The 19543-nt window shown below is 40.3% G+C and overlaps 1 protein-coding gene across 6 annotated transcripts in view; it reads left to right on the forward strand.

The window, feature by feature from the left end:
• Positions 1 to 1275: 1275 nt before the first annotated feature.
• Npas3 (neuronal PAS domain protein 3) overlaps positions 1276 to 19543 on the forward strand; it is an 830756-nt gene continuing 812488 nt past the window's right edge. For all 6 annotated transcript variants that reach the window (XM_077799936.1, XM_077799935.1, XM_026414289.2 and 3 more), the window contains exon 1: positions 1276 to 1433. In XM_077799936.1, coding sequence (XP_077656062.1) covers positions 1276 to 1433 — 158 coding nt within the window. The remainder of the gene's footprint in view (positions 1434 to 19543) is intronic.

The raw sequence follows: 19543 nt of genomic DNA on the forward strand, positions 1-19543 counted from the left end.
AAGTGGGGCAACAGGGGTCCAAGGCCGGGGGGTGGGGGGTGGTGGTAGAAGAAATGATAAACTCCCACCGTCACATCCCTTAGCCGAGTGAAAGGAGTGCAAGTTATCACTTAAGAAGGAGTACCCAACCCATAAAGAATCCCTCCTCATCCCCTAAGGATTGCTGCAACAATGTGGAGAAGTAACTGTGAGACGCGAGGAAATAAATGCACGTGCTTTCTCTTTTTGTTTCCCTGGTGGTTGGAATTTGCAGAGTTCTTCTCAATTGTGGATGCTAATTTATTCGTTTCATCGGTGGAAAGGGGCCTGTGGAGGTGGGTCATCAGGGCACTCTCGGATCCCGCTAGCAGGTCCTACAGTACCCACCTCACGAGTTTGCCCAGAATCACCCGCCCGCCCACTAGGAGCGGGAAGAGTCCTTTCTTATAAAGGGAACAAACTCTTCATTGCACAAAAGCGGCTTCTTTTCCCTCCACCTTCGCATACCATCTCTCCCTGATAAGTATCAAGTTCTCCAGGAGCCCAACTTGCGCCTGGCAAGGCTTGCGCTGCATAGTGTGCAGAAGACTGGCAAAGAGCGGCCCGGGCTAGGAGGGGAGGCTCTGCGCCCCCATTCCTACACATGCAGGCTGGAGTCCAGGTTGCTGGAAGCCACCGGAGGCGCGAGCCTGCCTGGATGGTGGCTATTTCTCTAGAGAAAGGAGGGAGAGAGCGCGCCTCAGTCTAGCACTTTGGGTCGGAAGTGCGCGGCGAGTGTGTGTGTGTGTGTGTGTGTGTGTGTGTGTGTGTGTAGAGGGGCGGGAAAAAATGCACTCTCCACTGCCCGTCATTCCCTTGCACCGGCCAAGTCCTAGCCAAGCCTCCCGGTGCATCCTTCCTCCGCTACCCCCTCCCCTTCTTCCCTCAGCTGGGCTCGCGCGGCGCAGCCTGAGCAGCCAGTGAGAGCAACATCCTGGAAAGAGGGGGGAGCACCACTGCCCCCCAAAAGGGAAAAAGGCCCCACCCTGACACGTTTTGCTGTTTGCAAGTCCCTCGTACGCCCCCCGCACCTCCTCCTCGCTCTCGCGGCCCCCCCAGTCCGCTGCGCGCACATCAAAGCGCCTCTCCGCCGCGCACAGTGGCCGCGGCTCACTAATGGGATTGCAGGCTGGTGCCTGGCTCCGCTGCTGCCGCCGCCGCTGCTCGCGCTGCTGCTGCCGCCGCCGCCCGAGCCCAAGCCCGAACCCCGCCAGCCCCAGCCCAGAGTCGTAGCACCCGGGGTCCGAAGTCGCGGCGATGATCCGAATTTTTCCGGATTTCAGCGTGCAGGTGACGGCCGCGGCGGCCGGCGGGGCGGCCGCAGGGGTGCCGGCCGGCGCGGGCATGGGGAGGGCCGGCGCCGCCGCCAACGGTACCCCGCAGAACGTCCAGGGCATCACGTCCTACCAGCAGCGGTGAGTAGTCCCGCCTGAGCTGGGATAGTGCCCCCGCCCCGGGGTTCTGGGGTGGGACTCACTTTGCTCCTGTTTTGTGCCTTACAACACACATGCACACCACCAGGGCTCACTTTGCCTTCTTCTCGTTCTATAGAGAAGGAAGGAAAAAAAAAAAAAAATCACAGTCCGAACTGAAAAGCACTCCAGTGCACTGGCGAAGTGAAATCATCCTTTGCCCTCTGTCTAGCCCCCAACCTAGAACCTCAGTCCCGAGTAGCGAAGGAGTTGCAGCGAAGTCTGAGACGCCGCACAAGGTGCTTTTGCAAAGTTTGGGATCCTTGTTCCCCTTCCAGCAGAATTTTCTCAATGCCTTTGCCGGGTGCGGATCGGCGCTGACCAACAACCAGGAGGGCAATTGATCACCGGAGGCTGATTGATCATTTGTTTCCAAACAGAATAGGACCGATTTTCACGTGTAGCAGTAGACTTGCATTTTACATAATAGTGTTATCATGTCACCTGTTACTACAGGGAAATACAGCATGAAATCCGAGTCTCTTCGGCGCTGTTAAGTATTCATTTTAAATGCATTATAATGCAAATGGATAAAATTCCGAGATACAATTTAGGAAACTAATTTTACAAAGTTAGGCTAGGTGGTTGGATGGAAGTTTTAAAGTAATACTTGTTTGCATTTCTGTTAAACATATTGGTAGATTTTAAAAAATATGGATGTGACATTGAGATAGTAAACATTCTTTGATTCAATGAGAGAGAGAGAGAGAGAGAGAGAGAGAGAGAGAGAGAGAGAGATTAAAAAAAAAAATGACCTCCACCACCAGCCCTAGAACTCTAAAGTTTTTCCATAAGGACAACTTTGGATGGTTCAAGATTTTATTGAAAATGTAACCCATAAAAATGCGCTGAGAAAATCTAACAATGTAATAAGAAAAGTAAGCTCTCCATTTGTGGGGTTCAATTTTACTGAAGATGGAAGAAAAAAGAGCACATGAAAGTGTGAAATTAAATATTTGTGTTTCCCAGATTGCACACGATTAAACATCTGAGAGATTTGCCAATGGCATTTAACTTAAAATATACACAATGCATAATTCAAATAACAGTTCCTATTTTTACCTTGTATTTGAAACTTCATTGATTTGAGAACCTTTGATTTGAACCAACAGTATTTAAACTGAAAAGGTTAAGATAATCTATCATTGCCATATTTTGTGCCTTCTAACCAAGGGCCCAGTGACCAGAGCAGATTTTGCATAACACATTGAGTGTTTTCCAAGTTCATGCCCAGTAATGCAAATATTCTAAAGAAGACTTCATTATATGCTCTGCTTATTGTCAGAAGTTTTAAAAGGAATCTTAAAAATATTTCAAAAAGGGGCTATTCCTTGACAAGGTGATTTTTGACTTAAATTATTTTAGCCCTGTTTTACTTCAGTGATGACAAGAATCTTTAATACAAAAGATGTGGGAGTCTTTCAAACATGAAGGACTGGAAAAGAATTAGATTTTTCCTTTTCATGATCAGGTATTTTTTTGTCATTTATAAAACATTTAAATGACAATAGAATTTGGTGAACACTTTAACTAGGAAGTGCAGGCAACAGTCACAATAGTGTGGTTTGTGAAGTAGGGAGTCAAGGGTCAGAAATGTCAGATGGCCTTTAGAAGATTTCAGGGACCTCTGGGAAACTTGAGCTAAACTAAAAGATATAAAATTGGGCATAGAGGGCAGTTATGAATTTTTAGCCTTTAGGTTTGCTCTGAGTGTTGGTGTTGTCCTTAAAAAAGATTATCTTGGGGCATTTTTTTTTTTTCTTCAAGTTAGAAGCATCCAGTGGCAGTTCCCCATGGTCCCTGCCATCTCCATACTGCTCTGGAGCCCTCCACCTTTTTGTCTTTGAATTTGGGCTTCTTGTCAAACATTTGAGTCCCACTATAGTTCTAAAGATAAAAAATAATCACCTCTAAACTCTAGCTTTTGAGATGTATTATTCCCTCCCTCCCTTTTTATGTTTTCTTATATTGACAGAAGGGAAGATGATGTAAAAAAATGTAGCTTTCTTTGGTGGTGTTACTCAGATATGATGACACCTGTTACTGTCTTTAATTTTAGTTAAATTTGGGACAGACGAGTGAGTCATGTGGGGCAAGAAGATTATTGGCAGGTATTTGAGGTAAGGTCTGAGCCAGCATTGTGGGCCACCAACTATCTGTCAGGCTTCAGGAACTCTGAGGGTCAGACTTAGTTACTACCTCCAGAATTGGATGTGTATGCTAAAGTGAATGGTGACACATCATTTCACACACCCTAAAAATATTTTAAGTACTTTTGAGGAGTCTATAAGAGAGTGACAGGAGTGGGGCGTTTTCATGCAAAGGAGCCTGCTTGTTGGGAGAACACAAGCTTCTCTCATTTGTCATCTTGGGGCAGAAATGCCCTAGACGGCTGTCCTGGAGCCAGAGCTTCCAACTGGCAACTTTCCCCCTTCTCTACCAGTCACTTTGTATCTTGTAGACAACAGTCTCTATTCCAGTTCATTTCTCAATCATTCTCATTTTCTCCTACCTGTAGAGTATACTCCAAAGAGAACTCAAACATCATCATGCAAATTAAACACCTCTGCCCCCCCCCCCCCGAAAAACACTTATGCTTTAGATGGAAGTTTCCAAGTTCCAGCCCTACTTCACTGAATGGTAGGATCACAGGGGCCTCCTTTTCAGGTCTTTTATTTATTTTTCCTAAAGTTTAAAAAGCAAAATGCAAAACCTCGCATAGGACTGGTGTTTTCTATCAGGCTCTTTCATTCATTAAAAGTGGAAAAGCTTTGGGAGTCCTTTCTTTATGCCTGGTTGACTTGTGACTGACCCAAGTCTCTGCGTAAAAAACTGCTCTCCTGCTGCAGAGTGGCTTAGCGGAGAAAACGCACTGACTAGGGTCTACCCAGGTAACAGGATTCCAGCGCTGGACCATTCACTGAGTCGCTCTTTCTCTAGGCCTTGCTGAGCTGTAAAATGGGGAGGCGGCCCGGTTAGATCCCCAGAGGCAAGCAGTCTGGTCTCAGGTACTGGGACCTGAGTCGGGAAAAGCGTTTTATGTAATTGCGTTTTAACCACTAGGGATTCACCTGTAAACCCTGGGGTCTGCATATTTGTACGTGCTTGAATAATGCAGATACTCTGGCTTTGGGGACTCTGTTGAAAACGCCAGAGCCACAAGGTGCCTGTGTTGCAGCTGCGCGGGCCCACAGGACTATCCCGGCCGCTAGCCCGGGCCAGCACAAGCCCAAATCCCTGCCCCATGTTTATTCCCGCTGCTTCCAAAGGTGCGCCCGGGACCCTGTCCTGCCCTAGCTCACTCCCGTGGCCTCCCAGTTCTCGTATTTCTTTCCTTCCTTCCTCCTGGCTGCGATACTCCAGAGAAGGGAAGTGTTTGAAACTGCAACTGAGTGGCGTTGTTGCGCCAGCAGCCGAGCTTTCCAGTCCCCCTAAAGAGAGAGAGAGAGAGAGAGAGAGAGAGAGAGAGAGAGAGAGAGAGAGAGAGAGAGAGAGAGAGAGAGAGAGAAAGGGGGGTGTGTGTCTGCGTGCGAGAGAGCGCTCTGGAGCAAAGCAGCTGGAAAATGCCCAGAAATACTTTCACAGCGGTCAAGCTGGGAACCCCCTGCGTGTCCTCCCCCTCCCTGTCCCTCCCAGCCTAGGCCCCGGCCGCCCCCCGCCGGGAGAGTGTGTGCCCCACCTGTCACCCGGCCAGCTCTGGGTGGTGGTGGTGGGGTGACTGTGGGTGTGTGTGTGCGTGCGTGTGTGTGTGTGTGTGTGTGTGTGTGTGTGTGTGTGTGTGGCGGCGCACTAGGGTGAGAACCCGGAGGCGGCGGGGCCCTGGGCCGGGCAGCCCGCGGGCCGCGCGGCCGCCTCCCCCCGCCGCCACCTCCCCCCCCCTCCTCCGCCGCCTCCACCGGTCGCCTGTCTCCGAGCTGGGCATGTCTCGGGAGCCGGAGCGGCCCGGGCCGCGGGCGCTCTGCGGCGCATGGACGGCGGCGCCGGGCGAGCAGGGGGAGGAGAAGGCGCAGGCGGCGGAGGAGGCGGCGACCTGCGGCTGGGAGCACCGGTGGCGCGAGGGGACGGCCGGCCGCCGGCGAGGCTCCGGCCCCACTACTTTTCCGTAGCTGCCCTGCCTCAGCAGCACGGCCGCCGCCGCCGCCGCCGCCGCCGCCGCCACGGCCACGGCCACGGCCACGGCCGCCGCCCGCCGGGCAGCAGCTGAGCGCCGCGCACGCCCGCACTCACTCCCGCCACCCCACGCACACGCACACCCCCCGCCCTCCCCACGCCCCCCACCCCGGGAGGGGGGAGAGAGGCAAAAAGTAAGAGAGGAAAAAAAATAGCAGGAAGATGGCGCCCACCAAGCCCAGCTTTCAGCAGGATCCTTCCAGGCGAGAACGGTAACACTTTTCTGTTTATTGAACCTGCCGCCGGGGCTGCTGCTCCCGCCGCCGCCGCCGCCGCCGCCGCCGCCGCCGAGGTGGCGGGGCCCGCTCCGCAGCCCGCCTCCTGGGCCGCGAGCCCGCGGGGACCTCGTCTGGGGGCTTGCGGCTAAGCGCTCGCCCGCGGTCCCCGCGCGCATTGTCCGCCCGGCGGCGGCTGCGGCAGCGAGCGGGCTCTGGCGGTGGCGGCAGCGGCGCCAGGCTCTCGGAGCAGTCGCACCTCCTCGGCTCGGCGAATAGAGTGACTCGCTGAAAAAAAAAAAAAAAAGAAAGAAAGAAAAAAGAAAATGAAAAAAAAAAAAGAAAAGAAAGAAAAAGAAAATGGGCAAAAGAAAAAGAGAAACAAAAAAGAGAAGGCGCTGCTGTGTGACGGGAAGCAGCGGTGAGGGTGGGGGGCCGGGGGATCCCCGGGGCCGCCGCAGGTCCCTTGGCAGCTGCTCTCGAGGAAGGGAATGAGGCTGGGGAGGGGGAGGGAAGGCAGGCCAGAAGGGGGAGGAGGAGGAGAAGAGGAGGAGGAGGAGGCCGGGGGCGGGGAGCGCTGAGCTCGCGCCAGGCCCGGAATGTGTCGCGGAGGGGCCGTCTCCGCTCGGAGCAGCTAGGCCGGGCCGGGCGGAGCGAGGCGCGCCGCCGCCTCCCCGCCGCCCGGGCTGCGCCCTCAGCCCTGGCAACTTGTGGGTCTCTTGCTCTGCCCTCTGCTCTCATCCTTCCCTCGTCTCCGTCCCCTCCCAGAAAAAAGTAAATAAATAAGAAGAAACCCCTGAAATCCAAATAAGCCAACAAACAGCGAGATCCAAAATGTGCCAGCAGTTGGAGCATCTATGCCCCGTTAGTTACTGTTTGGGGATCTGTGTTTTAAAAAGTTCCTGGTGAGAATTGCATATCCAGGCAAGGGGCTCAGTCGAGCCTGTCTGTTTGAAGTTACTTAAACTAGTAGAGCCAAAGGGAAAAGGAGTTTGTGTTCAAAATCTCTCTAATCGTCCTACGTGAACAGCATTGTTAGAGTAACTAAGCACCCCGCCCCCCCACCCCCAACGTAGTTTCCCCTCCTGCTGTCCACCTAGCCTACTTTGTTTGGAATCCTATTTGCTATTAATTGACAGCGTTAATGACATTAATTGCATATAGCATATCGGCTTGAGCAAAGTGAATATCTCTGTTTCCGAAGAGGAAAGGCTCAATGAAATGTTACCCACTGATTCATAAGGAAAACAAATACAGTCAGGGAAATGCACCCCAGAGCCCCCAAGCATGGACATTTACTTTCCTCACAGGCTTAGAGAAATTTGAAAAGAGGCCGAGGGAAGTGTTTAGTTGAAGAATTTAACTATAACAGGCAGTTTTATTTTTGATGCAACATAGGTTTTGATACAACATACATCGAGAAAAAATAGGGAGACACTCAGGCTGTAAAAAGCTTCTATTGTATTATTGCTTGTTTTTTTTTCATATAATAGGGACAGCAAAATTATCAGGATTAAGGAAATATTTTTAAGAAGATGCATAATTGACTAATTCTAAACTCTAGATAATTAAAGATGTTAAATGCTGTACACATTAACGATTACTCCCCAGATCTGACATCTTATGATAGCTAATGACGAACATCTTATCCTTAAGTATTAGTGTTTCAGGAAGAATTCACATACTAAATACTTTATTCTTATAGGTAGAAAAATTATTTCTAAGGGCATCCTGCAAGGCTTTTGATAATTACATTAACATGATAGTGAATACTTTTTGAAATCAGAAGGTTAAAATGGATTTCCTTTCCCCTTTCCCTCTTTCTTCCTCCCAACCTCTCTTCCTTCTTTTCCTCTTTCCTCCTTTCCCAGTTGTGTTGGTAGTAAATGTATTTACTGGGGTGGCCCCAGTAATCTCTCTAGCAGAGGCCTATTTGTGTGCCATTTTGGGAATTTCTCTGAGATAGGAATCTCGAAGATAGAATTAATTTCTAGGGGAAACTTCATAGCCTGTGCATGAGTGCGTTCTTTATCACCTGTCTCCATTTGGCATTCGAAGAAGGTAAATCAAAGTGTGCGATTTGTTATTCTGCTCCACTTGAGAGCTGAACTAAATAACACTTGGTCTGAAATTCTGATTGAAGTTGTAGGAGGATATACTGTATTTAATTTAATGCCCTTTAATAGCATCTTCTTGTTCAGCTTGGATGCTGTCATTTTAAAGGTTGGATCTGAAAAAGTTTAACCTATGGGGAGAGGGAGGAGTAATAAGGGGGTAGAGTATAGAAGGAACATTATAGAGGAGAGGAAGAAAGGGTTCTAAACTGTTACAAACAGTAATAACCACAAACTTGGTCCATTATCCAAACAGTTGTTTTATGTCCCAAGGGTTTACTTTGTTATCAGGATTTTAAATGCTCTTAGCCTTTAAGTGTAAACATTACACATGTAAGTTGATTTGGCTTTGTAATGAGAAATGGGAAGTCAGATGGTTTGTTCAGGAGGGGGTTGTTTTTCATAGTATTTTCTTCAACTAAGTAGAGTCATTCCACCTTTGTTTGCACTTTGTGCCTAGAACTTGCTAGTTAATATTCTTTGCAACCACAGTGAAACCACAGATATGTTTATAAAAGATGACTTTCTGTGGATATATTTTAAATTGTATCTTCCCATTTATTTAAAAAGTGGTTTCCAAACCTTTGATTTCGCAAAGGTGTTTATGGGCACTTGATTATTTACTACTTTTCAAATATACCCATATTCAAAACTTATAGAGAAAAAATGTAACTTGTTGAATTGTCTTGTTTATTTATGAAGTGCATGGCCTGCATTTAATAATACAGTCCAAAAAATCATTTCTTTATAATGTTTACAAAGAAGCTCATTCTTGATAATGTCTTTGGATACTATTTAGTATTCCTGAAATTTCTCTGAATTATACATACACCAAATGCTTCTTTAGAACCTGAAAGAACAAGTTAAAAGCCTTGTTTGTGTAAACTTGTTTGATTTTCTTTAAACTCCAGTGGGCTGCAAATTATATAGCACTGCCACAGAGTTGTTCCACTGTGTGGATATATAACCAAGAAAATTAGAGAGAAGTGTCAAGCATGTGATGTGCCCATGCTGGTTTGCAAAGCATATTTCACTAGCACATGGTTTTGGATGAAAGTTAAAGGTGGTGGTGGAGACTTTTTTGGAGGTATTTCTTTCTACAGTATAAGCTTAAACAGTGATAAATGATGATATGCGTTGTCTAACACTTGCTTATATATATAAATAGCTCCACAAGATTGCTTAAATGATAATCGAAAATATGAAATAGGATGGCCTTCATATCACAAGGCCAAGGGTCTACAAATGGAAAAACTGAAATAATGAAATATTTCCAAGGCAACAGACTGTCAACAAGAACTGTAATGCATGGGCATATCATAGATTCCAACAGAGAGGATATTAGATAGTATAGCTCCAGAGTCAGAACTTATAATGACCTTTATTACGTAGGACCCTCCCACATCACAGCATCCTTTCAGATTTCCACTTTCTGATTTATGAATTGAGAAATGTTTAACTACTCCAAGTGTACAATATGCCAGTCACTAGATTGGATTTGATATAATGAGCAAACTGGATTTCAACATTATTTGATTGAAGAAAAAGTTATAAAAGGTCTTTATAGCACTTATTGTTATTATGAGTAAAGTTTTGGTCTTTGTGTCTATATGTGATCTTAAAAATAGAACTTTCATATTTGATTAAAAGTTATATATATTTAACATCTTTATCAATAATGAATTCAGAGAATTACATTGCCCTTTAAATACAATCCACAAATGAGAACAATTTGATAATTGTAGTAATATGAATTTTGATCTTCCCCTGCAGTTTTCTACAATGGTTACCCCTATAACAGAGTTATTTTGTAGGCATGCCAGAATTTCTATGATCCCTTCGACTCTTTTTCCCTGCCCCAGATTTTAGTCTGAGGCCCACTGGCATGTTAAAATCACATCTGTTTGAAGCAAGATCTGCTGTCCAGGATGTCCTGTTTTGTAGTGAGATTCTCTATGACAAAAGACTATGTGTGTGCATGTGTGTGCATGCATGTACATATGCACACATGCACATACACACACATACATACATACACACAGGCTTCTGTGAAGCAACACTTGCAAGAATTAGAAGAATAGCTTCAATCTTGTTTAAGGTGTAGATCTTCATATTTGTTTATGGGAATATACTACAAAAGCTTCTATATAATTCCCATAATGTTTTCCCTTAAAAACTTCTTCAAATGACCCCAAAGTAATTAATAATGACCCCAGTGTAAACCTTAGTGTATTTTTATTTTTTATAATTCTTGTAATCATTTCTTATGCATAATGCTACTAAATTTAAAGAAAATCAAGAACGCATGAGAGCAGCAGGACTAGCCACCCTCTCCATGCTATGGTTATATGGCTGCTTTTTCTACGTTGCATATAAGGGAATGCATATAATTGGTTTAAACTTATAATTATTGGGGAGGGGGGATAGTAGAGAATAATACAGACAGCAGAATACATCAGACACTAGAAAGGCAATATGTCAATCAATGGAAGGGTAACTGATGTGATACAGCAATCTGTATACGGGATAAAATTGGGAGTTCATAACTCATTTGAATCAAACTGTGAAATATGATGTATGAGGAACTATGTAATGTTTTGAATGACCAACAATAAAAAAAAAAGAGGTAAAAAAAAAAAAATAAAAAAAAAGAATAATAAAATAAAAAAAAAAAAAAAAAAAATAAAAAGGGGAAAAAAAAAATAAACTTATGATTAGGTTAAAACTTCTAGAATCTATAGGAAAGTTCAGTTATCTCCATTTAATGATGTTAGTATTTTCACAGTAAATAGTGGCTTTTTTTTCCCTCCCCTCACTGGGCAGTGTAATAAACCAACTGTAACTGAATGGTATTTTTACTGCGCTGGGCCTCATTAGTGTGAATAGGATGTTTGCACTATTAAGTTTGATAGAACCTTACATAGTTAGAATAATTTGTAGTAATATTAGTAATACTACAGTGAATAAATAGGATGTGGCTTAGTCGGAATGAAGTGACTGCTACTGTATCTGAAATGACTAGGGCAGTGGCAAGATTGAAGAGACATGTGAAGTTGTCCTCAGTGTACACTTGTAAAACATGTTGGTGAATTAGTTGGAATACTTGTGGTCTTGTATACAAAATCATGAGAAGCAAGATGAAAATCCCATGTTACTATGACCCACAGTGCTTCTGGCCCTAGACTGCAATTATTGATTGTTTCTTCCATTCAGCTTTATTTATTGGACCTTTACCACGGACCATAGTGACTTGTGTTTGGGGTAGTGCTGAATAATATACCCTGTAAGAGCAGTTGTTCTGATTATTGAAGGGCTCTTACATTGGTCATGCAAAACATGATACTGTCATAAAATACCCTTTTCTAAGAGTGAGTAGCACAGATTCATAAAACTATAAGGTTCTTTATCTTTATTCACTTCTGAAAATTTAGTGTTCTGGGAGGACAGGTGTCCCATTTGTAAAATATGGTAATTAATAACAATAGAGTGATTAGAAGTTCTTGGAGGAAAGACAGTGAAAAGATGCTATTTAAATATAGGTAGAATTATAGCAAATGTTAGAAAAGACATTTTGATGGGATTTAAAAAGAGGTCGTGTAGGATAATAAAAATCATTCATTGGACACTGTGTTTCACCCTGTATTTGTACTTCCTAGCAGTTTTCTCATTGGTCTCCTCATATGGATAAGGAAATAAGAGGCTTAGTATTCCCAAGGAAAGTGGTAGAGTTGGAGATTGAGTTCAGATTTATGGCTGATGTGGAATTGGGCACTGTCATCTTTGTAGAAATGCATCTTGACAGCAGTGTGGCTGGACTTGGAGTTTTGGACTTTCCAGAGTCAGAAATTTCTGAGCTAATCACAGACAATTCCAATGGTGGCAAGAATGGTTAAGTTGTAGATAATGAACTATATCTTTCCTCTCTTTTGGTCCCTCATTGGATGTTTGGAGAACTTCAGAAACATAGTTTATAAAACTATAGGAGGAATCAATTATTTAAAGTATGCTTTCTTCTCCCTGTAACATTCCAATAGTTATGTGGGCAAGCTCTGCAGTGATATGTACTTTAGGGCAGGTTTTTAGCTGAATGGTTTAGAAGAATCAGTTTGCTGTAGATACATACCTTTGGTCATAGCACACAGAGTACTCAAGGCCCTCTTGCACACATAGCATATCCTCACAGCATGCTGCTGGAAACTACAGTTGAGGATTTTAATTTTGTAGTGGTTTTGTCACTGAGTAGGTAGACACAGTCCCACAGAACTTTCTGAATAACACACTTTAGTGCCTAGCTGTGTTTCTGGGTATTCTTTTGAAATGTATTGTACAAGTTGGCCTCTGGCCAAATTATCAGGCATTATAATAACACAGCAAGCATTTATATACCACTATATGCTAATACACAAGTATTCTTCTAAGGGTTTTGCATAGTTTAAGGTGTTTACACATGCTAACTCCTTTAGTTAAAAATATAACATGTTAATAATGGGCCACCATAAATACACAATAGTAGGTCATTATTTTGTCTATGCACACAACATACATACACATATCAGACATCTTCAAGAAGAGAATGTCTTTGGTAATATTTTTATTTCTCCATGCCAGGAACCAAAGGGATTGATTAGGTATGTAACAGTTCTTTGACAAAAATTATTCTTTAGGAAACTTTGTAGCATCTGACCCAATGACTGCTCATTGCAGGCTGTATGCTATATTTGCAGTAGTAGACAAGCATGTCCTGTTTATCTTTACATTTTTGGTTGTAAAGTTAACCAAATAGCTTCTTTAAAAAAAGTTTAGTAGAAATTTCAGGACTTGAAAGGACTAGATAAGCAGTGTTTGGGTATTTGTGGTTGAAAAGGCTGAATATTTTGTTTGTGTATCTTAATTAGATATTCACTTCCACATTCAGCAATTTTTTTTACATAAAAACTTGATAAAAATCGATAAAATGAATTGGTAATAACTCATTTAAAGAGATGTTTTACTAAAAAAAACCCCCACAAAAGTCAATAGAAAGTATAACTAAAAAGGCTACAAAATTTAAAACAGCAGTCAGATCATCTTGAAATTACATCTGATTACAGTATTTTATTATCATCAACACACTAATGGCAGAATTAAGGAACTCTGACTTGGGTAGCTAGTATAAAACATTAAAACTTACCAAATCTTTATTTTGCATATTTTGAAATGTAGTGCCATATAGCATTTTAAGGCTACTTTAAAGAATCATAGGTCATTTCAGTAATATCTCATTACATGTGATAGACTGCAGGTTTTTCATTTGTGAGATTTGTAAAAAGATTCATAAAAATTTTATTATAAAGAAAAATTTAATATTGAATGAAGGGTCATTTGTATGTGAATATAGCTGTAATTAACATCCTCTTCCTCAAATCTCTGAAATTTCCTTTCTGCTGTAACACTATAGGAGAGGGTGCTAGTTTTAAACTTCATTCAGAAGCACATTACTCTGATTAAAATATATTGGTGGGCCTAAATGGAGTGATTGGTTGCAGAACCTTTCTCTCTCTCTGGTCCAGGAAAATGGAGACATCAATGCATAAGGATATTTTAGTAGATAGTATGTATTACACTGATTGAGGGTGCATTTTCCCTATAAAAAATATTTATTCCTCAGAATCTACTCTGAACACATGCATTTTATTCATATATATGAATGGGATTGTTTTGTATAAGGTTTTTATACATGATATATATGGTTTATATATAAGCCATATACACACATATATGCATTCCATACCACACAAATTACATATAAAGTGTATACTAGATATACCTTGTTTGTCTGTGTCTACCTAAGGTGTGAAAATGTTACAAAGATATCTTGAATGTATTATAAATGTCTTACTTTAGATAGAGTTAAATTTAAATATATGCAGTGGGTTGGTGACTTTTTTTTGTTTTCCTAATGCTGTAAGGAAAAGTAGGCTCATCATTTTTTTGCACATTTTTATTGTTCTGTGTAAATGTAATTTGTTAATCCTGTGAAATTTGTCATAGATAAATTTGCTTGGATTATCTTGTCACCACCGTATCTGCATTCTTTTGTTCATTGCTTATTCATAATTTAACAGTCTGGCAGTGAGCCTTTTTGGGATGCTCACAAAAGATATATGACCTCTACCAGCTGCTACTATAACCTGCAGAATGCACAGCAAGACATTAGAAACGTGAGGATTCCTCTACTGATTAAAGTGCTCTTCATTTAAACAGTCTGTTCATAAGAATCTCAGGAATCTCTTGCTACCAGCAGTTTTGATTTTTTTCCCCTAACAAAATTAGTTCTAACAATTGGATCTTCATTTGATATGAATTTTTCAGATTCTCCAAAAGGAGTTAATTCTCTGAGTGCTATTTCTCCTTTATAACTAAATACTTTAAAGATTTTTTTATATGGGGGGGGGTGTCAAAGTTATCCAAAAATGGTTTTAGTGGGCAAAAAAGAGAATGGTGTGCGAGGACTAGTTATATCACATCCTGATCTTTCAAAAATGATTGGCTTCATACTGTTTGAATCAAAGCACTTCACAGTTTATACTCTAAATACTCCATATTATGTAGTAAGTAGCAGACATTAAAAATAAAATGTTACTTGAAGTGTAACCACATCTTCAGGTTTTCATTATTCTGAATTAGTATAGCATATGAATTTCTCTCTTTCTCTGTCTCTCAATCAGCAGATCAGTTTATGAGTAATGGTTAGTTTTTGCCTCTCTTCTATGCAGGCATATGATTACAGTTCAAAATAATTCATTGCTAATCCATGCAGTATTGGTTCATCTCCATCACTCTGTTCTGTGATTAGAGCCTCAGGCCTGCTGTCTTGCTTTCCGCCCTGATTTTCTTTAACTGCAACCCTTGTTTTAATATAGTTCTGTAGTCACCACTCTTCTACCAGCTCCTCTCCATTCCTCATATATATCGATTGCAGTAGATTAATATTTATTTGAAGCTATTTTTCAGACTTTGTGAAAAATGTATTCATTTCTTACCATGAATCTTCATCTAAAGGGAGGGGAGAGAGAAAATGTGGAGCTCAGGTATGCAGCTCTTCCTTGAGAGTGACTGTTGCTTTTCCAGTCCGGATTCTCTGCTATGGTCAAGCTTTTCACTTTTTTACACAAATCAGGAAGTTTAATATTCTTTGGGGGGAAAAAATTCTGCAATTTAAGCTACAACATGAACAGTTTATTAGTAGCAGTTCTAGAATGGTTTGATACATTTTCTAAGTACATATTGTACCCAGTGCAATCACCATAATATACATTGATCAACTTGCATCGAATATTTCCAGACAGGGACCCAGAGCTATCATTTTCTTGAGCATCAAAATTTGCCAATTTTACCAGAAGGTCATCTAACAGATTTTTAAAAGACTTTGTTTCAGATCTCAGTGGTCCTGTGTTCCTTTTAATAATTACTTTCGTCTCATTGTAGCTGTGTGTTTGAAAGTGTAGGTCAATGAGGATGATTGCATTCAGAATTTCATGATCTGTGTAGTGGAACAAATTGAAAGCAAAGCCTGTATCAATCACTGTGAAGGGAGGGTTAATTGTTACCGCTTCTCAAGCCTCTGGACAGATAAACCAGTAATGAAATACTTATTGCTCTGATATGTGAATGCTAAAGGATGAAACAATAGAAACAGAAGGAGTCTTCAGAGATAACCAAAAAAGGCAAAGAAAAAAAAGAATACACTGGATAAAAGTATGGAACTGTGAACTGCATTAACTCTCTTAAAGTAAAATTGGCTTTCGTTTCCTATGTATTTTTTTCCCCCCTGGCAGATCAGGGCAGTATCATATATCAGGTTGCTAAAGACAAATAAGAATATAAATGGAAACTACTCTTTCTATTAAAAAAGGAAATTAAGGAAAGAAGAAAAGGAAAAGTATAGTCTTATGCTGTATATCATATTATATATAAAATAAAAAGTCAGAGTTCCTATTTATGGTATTCTTTAAAAAGTAGTGATGCTAGAAATGTTAAATGCTATCTATGCACAAATGGCTTAAATTCCAAAGTGTTTTAAAGGATTGTTTTCTTTTTAAAGGATTTTGTAATTATTGGTCCATTGTAGAACAAATTATAGAGAAAATTGTGTAAAACATAAAGAAATAGTATAATAAGAATTAGTGTGGCAAAGAAATCAAAAGATTAAACACATTTAACCATATCTTCCATATGAACTTAACATTTAAACATCTGTTAGTTACTTATATGTTGAAATATATGCAAAAATATTTAGCCAAATTGAAGTCTTAGGCCCATGACAATCATCTCAACACAGTGGGTAGTTCTGAAAATTAATGAGAATGATAATACTGTAAAGACTGTTCCAGAGTTTGCCCAAATTCATTATCTAAGACTCTTGTTAAGAACATCTCAAAGAATTTTAACCAGGAAAATATATTAGTGGTTCAAAAGCATTTTCAAAACCCTGAATTATAAAAGTATAATAGAATTATATATGCAAGAGTTATAGTTAGCAGCACAGATAGCAGAAGACATCATGAAGGCATATTTTCCCACAACCTGTACTGCTCCAGCATGTGGTTTCATCCATATGGTTTAGTCTCATGCAGTATTTTTTTGTTGTTTTAGTTTTTAGAGCAGAAAAATCAGTATCATTTTAAAAATAAAACAAATCACTTCCCATTAGTATAGAGAAACTTTTAACTGCAAAGTTAAGTATATCTGTGTTTTAGAATCAATTTCAGAATTGATACAACTACTAGCAAGGTAGAACACTCTTAGCAAATAGAAAAAATATTTCCACATCTTTGTGTTTCTCTTCAGAATGTTAAGAATTTCCTGAGGCCCGACTCTGTGCTGTGTTGATGTGGCTGCACAACAGCTGAAACATGATTGGCACATCATGTTTAGGGCACCATGCTCTAACTAATGTGGCTTTGTATTTTTTAAAAGATAGCCATAACAGCGATGCTGTATATCACTGCTGAATCAGGATATTTAAACTACCAATAAAATACATCAGGGCAGAAGTCAGTAGAAAGCCCCCCAAATCAAGATGTACCAAAGTGTGTCAATCTTTTCTTTTTTCAACAATGGACAGGCAAAAGGCAAGAAGGGTTTCGTTACTCAATGATAACTGTATATGAGTGACAAAGCCCAGGGATATTGAGGTTGTCAGGGTAAATAAGTTATGAATTTCCATTGGCTATCGGTCCTTGGGAACTGATACAGAAGCATGGAATGACATCAATCCTGGGCAGCAGTGTCAGTCTTCCGTTATCTTTATAGGAAACTGTACTCTACACAGGTCCTTTAACCTTTCAGAGCCTCAGTTTCTTCATTTGTATATTGAGCTTCTAATACTCCCAACTATAGAAATCTATGATTACACGATTACCTGAATATATAACATAAAATAATGAGTTGAAGTATACAGTGTTTTTCTAATGTCATTAACATTTACAAATAGTCCTTATTTATGAAACACTTAAAAGTTTCAGATCAACTATGATGTTTGCCATATCGATTTCAGTCAATAAAATATGTATGTTTAATTTTTTTTTTTCTTTTCTGAGAGCATCTTTGAAAGGAAGTTTGATGGAAAATGTCCAGAGGAATGTGTGGAAGCAATGGGAGAGTAGAAGACATTAAGTTATATTTTAAAGTGACATGTTATGCATATGACTCAGTGTAGTACTGAAGAAATATGCTAAAAGTTTTTAGAGATAAATACATTTGTTGGTTCAATTCAGTTGAGATAGAAGATCTCTGGAAATAGTTGAAGATTAGATGATATACTCAGAAGAAGAGTATTTGATAGACAGGCAAGTGCTTAGTGGTAACTAATCTCTGAAAATTTTGTGTATTCTAAAACATTATAGAAGAATACATTTCTGCATTACAACAGTTTTTTTTATTTCTTTTTAACCTTGTTTTTCAAAAGACCCTTTTTCTAATTCTACTCTTTCACTTGTAAAGGTGAATTGATTTAATGTTTGTAGTGTAGACAGATCTAAAGATTTGTGATTAGATAAGATTTTTTACTTAGAGTGGATTAATGACTTTTTAAATAGATGTATCATTTAATCACTTGTTTGTTGTTTTCTTGGAAATTTCCAATTAATGATACTTAATGGGAAATGCAAGTATATTCCTATGAGATAATTAACTTGTTTGCCTAATTTATCTCTAAATGTAGATTATCTATACATACATTCTGTGTATTATATGTAAATTAAGAATATTTTCCCCTGTACCTATATTATGCCCTTGTCAATGATAATTGAATACTACTGATAAAATATTTTTCCCTGAAGAAATACTCAATTCCTCAAAAAGTGATTATCTGTTTTTTAATTATGAGTACTTAGGAAAATATTTTAAATGTTTTAATGTGGACTATACTTCCATAGATGCTTTTACTCATCAAAATCATTCATCCTCTTCATTCATCAAAATCCTGTTTTTCAAAGTTAATTTTGGCTATGTGTTAGGGGATTAACTGATTAGAAAAATTCCTGCTTAGAAGTTACCCTTACCTTCAATTTTTTTTTTTTTTTTTTTTTTTTTTGTGGTGCTGGCAGTTGAACTTGGGGCTTTGTGCATAGAAAGAAGGCAAGCACTCTACCAACTGAGCTGTACCCTCAGCCCCTCTTACCTTCAATTTCTAAAGAAGCTATACTAGCACATTTTAAAATGAATAGAAAGAACATGGAGAACCTGTCATGTGAGCTTTTCTTACTATGCTGCACACATCTATAGATGCGTTAGTCAGTACCTGGAAACACCTTTTCTGGAACCAGCGTCTCAGAGTGACATTGTTTTTGTGTTTTTTTAAAAATTAGTTTTATAACATTACTCAGGAGAAAAGTGGGTAAATAACATGAGTTGGGTTAAATAAATGTGTTGTATATATTTTCATTGGTAACTATTTTCCTAATTAATGGTTTCTCAACATGGCAATAATCTACCACCAAGTCAACAAATTTAGAATTGACTAATACGTATTGATCCCAAAGTTGGAAATATCTGCTCACTCTGAAACAGTTTATATTTGGCATATATAGATGGTTATAGTGTTTTTTGTAAAAAAGAAGTTTTTAGAGTTGAGTTGAGCCAAACAAAATTAGATTTCAGTCCCTCTCCACCTTCTGCAGTTGTTTTCATTTCCCAAGTCTTATTCCAAGAACAGACATCTAGTTATATTTTATATCCATTATCCATTTGTCAGCAGTATTAGGTTCATGCATGGTCATAAGAACTTTTGGTAGGCTCTGATTGAGTGTGGTTTCTCCTGTCTTACAGTTTATTTGTGTTACAGTGGTCAGTGAAGGACTTCAGGGGATCCAAAAGTCTCCTGAAGTGGCATGTTGATACTATTTTACCTGTTATTTATATGAGTGATTATATTTTCCCTTACATTCTGTGTGAAGAATTGTAGAAGTCTCTGAGATTTTTATCCTACTTGCAAGTTAACAGGTTAGTTTGCTATAATTTTAAAGGATGCTGGGTCAGAGATAAAGGGCAATTTATTATAGCATTAGTAGTA

This window comes from Urocitellus parryii, chromosome 6 (assembly GCF_045843805.1).
Source record: "Urocitellus parryii isolate mUroPar1 chromosome 6, mUroPar1.hap1, whole genome shotgun sequence".
In the NCBI taxonomy this organism is placed as follows: Eukaryota; Metazoa; Chordata; class Mammalia; order Rodentia; family Sciuridae; genus Urocitellus; species Urocitellus parryii.